The following is an 8777-nucleotide window of genomic DNA, read 5'->3' as shown; positions in this document are numbered from 1 at the left end:
CAGGCAGGAGCCCAGGGAGCCGCGACCCTCCCCAGGGCGCCACAGGTAGGAACCAAACAAGGGCTGACTCCCCCGCGGAGGGCAGGGACCCGGCTCCGGCTCCTTGCCCCCCTTTGGGCCTCGAGGCTCCCTTGTGTAAGACGAAGCCAAGACCAGAATCCACCGCCACCGGCTCCTATGCGGCAGGCACACTGCAGATTCCGCGTACCAGCCGGCCACCCTGCCTAGGGGCTGCAGCTCCACTGGGGGCACAACCGTGGGATGGCCTGGCTCCCCGCACCCAGCCTTCAGTGCGCCAGCTTCCCATACCCCGGGTGCCTATGGCAGGTGCATGAGCGGAAGGGGCCCCCGTCGTGTTCCTGGTCACTTGCTGATGGGTAGGTCCTGTTGGCGTTTGTCCGGAAAGATCTTTGTGTCTCCTTGGCTTCTGAGAGCCGGTTTTGTGGGTGCCTTATTCTTGGGGGCGGTTTATGCTTCCCTCTGTCCCATCGATTCCCGGCCTGCCAGGCTCTGCCGAGCAGTGCACCGTGGATTATTCTGGAAGCTCTCGTAGTTACTTGCTTTTCTCCTGCTGCTTTAAGGATCCTCCTTGGCGTTGCCCTGGGAGAGTTTGTTTCCAGTACATTCTGGGGTACACTTTTTCGGGGTTGACCTTCATCTCCTGGATTTTCACATCTCTTTCCAGCTGTGGCAGTGTTCTGCAATTGCCTCTTCGAATGAGCCTTGTACTCATTTGTCTTCTTCTGACCCCTCTGAATTCTCATTTACCCGTGTATGTCCCCTTTTGATAATCTTAAACTCCATGAACTCTGATTTTTTAAAAAATTGTTTCAAACTTTCTAGATTTCTCTTATGAATTTCTTTTTTAAGAGAGAAAGCAGAGGAAGGGAGTATAGGAGGGATGGGAAGAGTAGAAAGGAGGAGGAGAATATCATTATAGTTAGAATTCCAAAAATTATTTTATAGGCCGGCGCCATGGCTTAACAGGCTAATCCTCCGCCTTGTGGCGCCGGCACACCGGGTTCTAGTCCCGGTTGGGGCTCCGGATTCTATCCCAGTTGCCCCTTTTCTAGGCCAGCTCTCTGCTATGGCCCGGGAAGGCAGTGGAGGATGGCCCAAGTGCTTGGGCCCTGCACCCGCATGGGAGACCAGGAGAAGCACCTGGCTCCTGGCTTCAGATCAGTGCGATGCGCCGGCCACAGCGGCCATTGGAGGGTGTTCCAACGGCAAAAAGAAAGAACTTTCTCTCTGTCTCTCTCTCTCTCTCTCACTATCCACTCTGCTTGTCAAAAAAAAAAGTTTAAAAAAATTATTTTATAAACATTTATTTATTTGAAAGGTATAGTGGACAGAGGGAGAGAGAGAGAGAGAGAGAGAGAGAGAGAGAGAGAGAGAGAGAGATTGTCCATGTGCTGGTTCACTCCCCAAATGGCTGCTATAGCTCAGATTGGGCCAGGCAGGTGCCAGGACCAGGGAGCTCTGACCTGGTCTTCCACAGGGATGGCAGAGGCCATGTTTCCCTGCTTAGCCAGGGGCAGCAGCAACATGCAAGATCAGAAGTGGAGCCGCCAAGACTCCAATCAGCACGCTGAGGAGGGACGCTGGGACTGCAAGTGGTGGCTGAGCCCATAGTGCCACAGCATCAGCTCTGATTTTCTGATAAATTTCCATATTGTTCCTCTTGGTTTCTGATGTTCACTGTGCTCCTGTGAGACAACTATTTAATCAGCATTGTCTCAAAGATCACATTTCCATCCCGTTGGGGTCAGCTGTCCATACGTTATTTTGTCCTTTTGATGTGATCACAATCTCCTGGATGGTCTTTGTGCTCACATCACATGTCAGCATATGTGCATCACAAAATAAGCCACTTACTCCAGGCTGACTGACGTGATGGCGTGGGTGGAGGCAGCTGCTCTGGGCAGCCGCATGTGGCTGGTTGAGATGCCCATTATTAGCTCAGCCGGTATAGACTGAGCTATGGGGGCTGCCCAAGAGGAAAATAAATCTGCCACACTGTGACCCATCATCCCACTTGGGGGTTTATAACCCAAGGAGGTGAAATGTCTGTGTCAGAGGCAAACGGACAGTGCTGTGTTACTGCATCGCTATTCACAAAAGCCAGACACCAAGGTTGGGAACCACTCCAAGCCTCTACCCATGGATGAATGGATTTTTTTTAATGTGGCCAATGTGCGCTGCAGAATATTATTCAACGATGAGAAAGAATGAAATCCTGCCACTTGCAGCACCATGTATGAGACGGGAAGACATTGAATGAAACAAGATAGAGACATAAAAAGACGCCACATGTTATCTCTCGTAAGTGAAACCTGAAAATTCGGATCTCAGGTTAGAACTTAATGACATGTTGATTACTGGGGCCAAGGGAAGGAGGCGGGAGGGAGGTGGGGTGCCAGGTCCCAAAAGCCCAGCAGAGGGAGTCCCGGGATTAGTGAGAGCTAAATCAGTATACAAATCATTTTGATTTGCATATTCCAGCACAAAATTATTTTTAAAAGTTAAAGATTTACACCAGTTAAATAACATGAATATATGATTAGCCTCAAAATTATATGATAAAATATATAAAATTTCTAATTGGAAATGTTGGTATAAATTAACATAAATGTGACTGAAACCTTCTAAAATAAAAATGTGAGGGCCAGCATTGTGGCACAGCAGGGTATGCTGCTGCCAGCATCCCATGTAAGTGCTGGATTGATTCCAGGCTGCTCCACCTCTGACCTAGCTCACTGCTAATGCATCTGAGAAAACATTAAAGAATACTGAAAGTGCTTGGGTCTTATGACCCACATGGGGGACCTAAATAGAGTCCCAGGGTCCTGACTTTGCCCTGGACTAGCCCTGGCCATGGTGGCCATATGGGGGAGGGAACCAATGGATGGAAGATCTCTCTGTGTGTGTCTCTCCTTAACTCTGTCATATAAAATAAATCTTTTAAAATACAAATATGTACCCATTAATTTTAAATAAAGGGTTATTTTAAAATGGAATGTTGCTGTGAAAATAACAATAGGGTATAAAAGGAACTAATAAAATAAAATTAGAGGCACATTATCTCCAATGTAAATAGGTAACATTCATTTAGGTATTGACAGAAAAGAGGAGAGCTTAGTGGAAAAGGAAACATTCAGTAGACTTGGGAATGAAGAGATCTGGAGAGCTTCAGATACTCAGTATAAAAGAAACAGTTGAATAACAAGTAATCAATATGATTTTTAAACATCTCTATCAAAACATAGTGAATTATTCTTTCATGTTTCTAAAAAGCTTATAGAGACAGAATCATCTGGATATTGCAAAAACTATTCCAGAAACTTAAAACACAGGAAACATTCAATGAAACAGGATGAAGGACTAAACAAAGTTTGTCAATGACAATAATAGAAATACAATGTGTAAGATAGCTCTTCCTGATCCTAGTTGCAAAAATCCAAAGTGTTTGAAAGATAAATCTAAGCTTTGAATTTTGCTCTGATTTTTCCATTTGTGTAGAGACCACCATGTATTCTGAACCTGCTTGAACTAAATTCAGATTCTGCCAAACTGGGGGTGATCCAAGTGAACAGATTCCAACACAATCAAATAGGAAACAATTTTCAGGGGTCTTGTGGGTGCAGAGCAAGAAGTCTGCAGACCACTCCATAGGACCTGGTTCACTCATCATCTGCTGCCAATGGAAAAAGGGGCAGAAAACATTTCAAAGGAAACGAATAACCTTTGCTTCTCCCAAGCCCCCCCAAAGGAGTGGCCTAAGAAGTTATACATTTTTAGCATATAAATATGGGAAGCTTCAAGCATCAGGGTTTCTACGTAGAGATAAGTCCCCTGTGTGTGTGTGACAGACCGCCTGTGACCCCTGAAATGTCATTGTGATGCCCTAACCCCAAATGTGATGGTGTTGGGAGATTCGACTGTCACGTAATTACAGTAAGAAGGAGGCCATCAGGATGGGTCTTGACCCGTTAGGGTTGTTCTTGTGATAAGAGGAAGGGAGACCAGTGTACCTCTGACTCCACACACACACACCCGGGAAAGGCCACGTGAGGGTACAGCAAGAGGACCACCATCCCCAAGCCAGATGAGAGCCCTGCCAGGGTCCGGCCGTGCTGGCGCCCTCATCTCAGACGCTGGAGGAAATGAATTGCTGCTCTTCAGAGTCCACAATATTTGTCAAACTGGCAGCCTGGTTAGACTATGTGTTCAGGAACAGACGCATTGAGGAAATCTAGGGACCAAGGCAGTCTGGGCCTGTCAGCTTTGCCTTGTAGGTCCCTGTAGAGTTTCTTCACTGCTTTTGTTATCCAAGTTGAGGAAACCGGGCACACATCAAACATGGAGACAAACAGCTCTCACTCCGAGGCCTCTGCAGGGCCTCCCCGGCACAGCCTCCACATTCGGGTCTGTCTATGACGTCATTTCTCTGCGTCCTCAGGGCGGTGCCTCCTGAGAGGATCCCGGACCCAGCACCGCGCGCAGACCCGGAAGTGCGATTCACCTCTGAGCGGCCAGCAGCAGGTGGGGGGCAGGGGGCACCCTCAGAACTCCCAGCAGCCACCGCTGAGGCAGGGTGCAAGGGGAGCAGTTGCAGGACCACGTGGGAGGAGTCGCGTGGACCGCTCCACAGAGACACAGGAACGATGGACAAGAGAGGACGAGCAGACAAGGGCAGTGAGGCCTTGTTAGTCCAGAGCAGGCACCACGGGCTGGTGACGGGGCAGGTGTGAGGGGCTGGAGACAGCCGCACTCTGGGCTTCCTGATGTGGGAGCTGGTGTGTCCGTGTGCCCACTAGGAAACCTGTGGAACTAGATCAGTTGCTGAGTATATCCGGGACTTCCAAAAAGAAGATTCAGAAAATACTTTTGAGCAAGAGCACGTCCAACAGTGCAACCTGAGATGATTTGGAAATTCAAGGAAAAGAAAACGTCAAACTAGTGATCAAGGAAATGAAGCCATGACGGGGAGAAGGGCAGAGGAGGAGGGGGAAAGCTGACCAGGAGGCAGCCACACCTGCCCGACCTGAGGGAAAGCAAGGGCCTGGAGGAGGCCAGCCAGCCGCCAAGGACCGGAGCTGACGGTCTCTGACGGGTTTCCAAACCTCACCCTATCTGACACAGCAGGCTAAAGGACAATTTTTAAAAGCTCATGGAGAAAAGTGAGTTTCTCCAAGGGAAGACCCTGCTTCTGGTGTAAAACACTGTGCTTGGACCACAGAAAGCTGAAGAGAGGAAATGGGAGCTCTTGAGAGATCGGGATGCAACCATTGGACAGATGAGGTGGAACCCATGAGCCTCAGGGGAAAAAGAGATGCGCGAGGATTCAGGCTGCAGAGCCCTGTGCGATGTCCCTGAGGACTGGAACTCACCAATGACTTCAGTGGGACACAGGCTGTAAGATTGGGGAAACTGAATGTAAGGAAAAATAGTATTGAAGAAAGAGACTTGCTAAGTGAAACACTGCAAGCCAGTGCACCGCAGAGCACTGGGAAAGCCTCAGGCCGTTGCTGGTGAGTATTGAACTGCAGAGACCCATCTCAGGACAACACAAGGGGCTGGATCCAAATGACAAATATGTCAGCCTGAGAAGGGGACGGGATCATTGTGGATGGGTTTATGAAGACGTAGAGACAGCCCTGCGTTTTACTGTACATTAAGGATTGAACCTCCCAAGACTTCCCATCCTCTTGATCGGCTCTATTTTCATAGCTTTTTTATTTATTTTTTAAAGATTTATTTATTTACTTGAAAGTCAGAATTACACAAAGAGAGAAGGAGAAGCAGAGAGAGAGAGAGAGAGAGAGAGGTCTTCCATCTGCTGGTTCACTCTGCAGATGGCCGCAATGGCCAGAGCTGCGCAACCCAAAGCCAGGAGCCAGGAGATTCTTCCAGGTCTCCTACACGGGTGCAGGGACCCAAGGACTTGGGCCATATTCTGCTTTCCCAGGCCATAGCATAGAGCTGGATCAGAAGTGGAGCTGCTGGGACTCAAACCGGTGCCCATATGGGATGGCGGCACTGCAGGTGGTGGCTTTACCTGCTATGGCACCATGTCAGCCATAGCTCTTTATATATATAAAAATAAATATATATATACATACATATATATATATATATTTCCTGCATCACAGACATTCCTTAGGAATCTCATTAGTTCCTGTGTTTTGTTGCTTTAGTTCACTATCCATCTACCTGAGTCCTTCAAATGTATGATTTGAGTATTTTAATGTTTTTGGATGGATTCTTAGGAACAGAAATCTAAGGCAAGCACATGTGTTAATTTTGTATTTTCATTTTTGTTTTTTGTTTTTTGTTTTTTTTTTTTTTTGACAGGCAGAGTGGACAGTGAGAGAGAGACAGAGAGAAAGGTCTTCCTTTTGCCATTGGTTCACCCTCCAATGGCCGCCGCGGTAGGCGCACTGCAGCTGGCGCACCGCACTGATCTGATGGCAGGAGCCAGGTGCTTCTCCTGGTCTCCCATGGGGTGCAGGGCCCAAGTACTTGGGCCATCCTCCACTGCACTCCCTGGCCACAGCAGAGAGCTGGCCTGGAAGAGGGGCAACCGGGACAGGATTGGTGCCCCGATCAGGACTAGAATCTGGTGTGCCGGTGCCACAAGGCGGAGGATTAGCCTAGTGAGCCGCGGCGCCGGCGCTCCATTTTTGTTTTTTTAAAGATTTATTCTCAGATTTATTTCAAAGAGTTACAGAGAGAGGTAGAGACAGAGAGAGGGGTCATCCATCCACTGGTTCACTCCCCAGATAGCCGCAATGGCCAGAGCTGCACTGATCAGGAGCCAGAAGCGTCTTCCAGGTCTCCCACATGGGTGCAGGGGCCCAAGAACTATCCCAGGCCATAACAGAGAGCTGGATTGGAAGGGGAGCAGATGGGACTTGAACCAGCCCCCATATGGGATTCCAGAGCTTCAGGCCAGGGCTTTACCTGCTGCACCACAGCGTCGGCCCCAATTTTGTATTTTCTCATAGCTGAATTAAAAAACACAAAACTAGGCAGATACAGTTAGCTTTAATAATATATAACACTTTATTTTAACCTAAAATACAATAACAAATATGTAATCAATGTGAAAATTAACTTGGTCATTTTTATCAAAAAACATTTAAAAATTTGAATGTATATAAAAAGTACTGCATAGTTCAACTCAAACTAGCCCCGTTTCCAGTGCCCCATGGTCACATGATTCTTTTCCTCGTAAGATCTTTGTAGAGACCTCTCTGTTGAAGATGTCAGATCAGCCACTTAAAGTTCTCTGAGGAAAGGTCATTCTCATATTTGGAAGGAAGGAGAGTAATTTGGGAATCATTTTGTTATTTTTCATCAGAAAAAAGGGACAGAGTGTCGGGTAGCATGTTGATAAAAATCCACTAATGCTCTCCAACCTTATATTTTTCTCAGTTCTATAAAGCACAAAAAGGGTCAAAAGGTTATGTAAAAAATAGAAGAACACAAAGCAAAATACCAGCAAAAGGATAGTCTGGGTGGCTCTGTTTTCTGGAGACATCTGCCTGGATAGGCTGGAGCTGTGGATGTGCCGGGCTCTCCTGTGGTGTCTGTAGAGGAGCCCCACCATGTAGAGGCTGGACATGATCATCAGTGCCACAAATAGTAGATCACGAACCACCATGGAACTTACAAATGGTCCCGGATAGCGCATGTTCATCTTCTTGCTTTGACAGTATGCATTGACATATCCCTGACCAACCATAGTGAAATTCAATTTGGCTCCCATGACTCTAATGACCTGGATGTAGATCAGCATGTTGATGACCCAGAAGAAAAGGAAAGAGGGGAAAATCCAGGTGGACAGTTTAGACTTCAGCCGTGCCCATTTAGAATGACTGGGACTGATAGTGATGGCCTGAAATACACTCAGGAGAGAGGTGGTACAGATGGAAAGACCCCGGGTAACTCTGTATATGTACAAAAAAATTTGACAACCAATATTGTCCAAGAAACGTTTGACTCCAAATGATGACATGATTTCTGGCATTGAATGGAAAATAATGTTTAAAATATTGGCCATTGTCAGGTGCATGAAAATCCAGTCTATGGGCTTCTTCAGTTGAGGCTGCATGAGGAAGGTGTAAATATAGATCATGAAGAGCAGTGAGTTGGCCGTGACACTGGTGGACATCTGAGCTATGAGAAAAAAGCTATAAATTATGTCACTTGGAAACATTATCTCGATGATGTTTTCAAAGTTTTAATTAGGTAAGTTTGGTCTCTTTGGAAAAATAGATTGCACTGTGAAATTATTAAAAAATGGTGCCCTGTTGAAGGATATGATGCCTAGCAGCTCAGTTTGGGAGATGGGTGCTAAAATGTTCAAATCTTCTATGTTTCAGATACAAGGGTGGGACTTCCAGGGACTGGATTCCAGGCATCCTTTAAGTTTGGATTGTAGAGGTAGGTGATATGAAGAAGGTAAAATTCAAGTATTCACATCCTTCACTCTCTTATATTGCCACAAGGACCTGTTGGCCTCTGTGAATGAAAAATTTGCATGTGATATTTTCCTCAGAGTCCTAGAGTGCTATTAGCTCTAAAAATATGTGTATATTCACCTTTCTGAAAAATAATCCACATCTAATGCTTGAAATGCAGTGTGTGTGTATGAATTGTTTTTTTTGAATTTACACTGCAGACACAATTATTTCAAATAAGAAACATTTTTAGCATGTTATTTATACAACTTTAAAATTTCAATAATCACATGTCATGCCAATCAAAAAATA

General features: G+C 46.4%; 1 protein-coding gene across 1 annotated transcript; it reads right to left on the bottom strand.

The window, feature by feature from the left end:
• Positions 1–7273: 7273 nt before the first annotated feature.
• LOC133748851 (vomeronasal type-1 receptor 4-like) lies at positions 7274–8176 on the bottom strand. The gene has a single exon (XM_062177897.1). It carries the CDS (start codon positions 8174–8176, stop codon positions 7274–7276), a length of 903 nt encoding a protein of 300 aa, XP_062033881.1.
• Positions 8177–8777: the final 601 nt, after the last annotated feature.

This window comes from Lepus europaeus, chromosome 19 (genome assembly GCF_033115175.1).
Source record: "Lepus europaeus isolate LE1 chromosome 19, mLepTim1.pri, whole genome shotgun sequence".
In the NCBI taxonomy this organism is placed as follows: Eukaryota; Metazoa; Chordata; class Mammalia; order Lagomorpha; family Leporidae; genus Lepus; species Lepus europaeus.
The sequence above is the reverse complement of the archived record's forward strand: the minus strand, read 5'-3'. Positions and strand labels throughout refer to the sequence as shown.

Bases quoted from the DNA above. Each gene is read 5' to 3' on its own strand.
- LOC133748851 (XM_062177897.1), bottom strand. From the start codon at position 8,176: ATGTCCACCAGTGTCACGGCCAACTCACTGCTCTTCATGATCTATATT.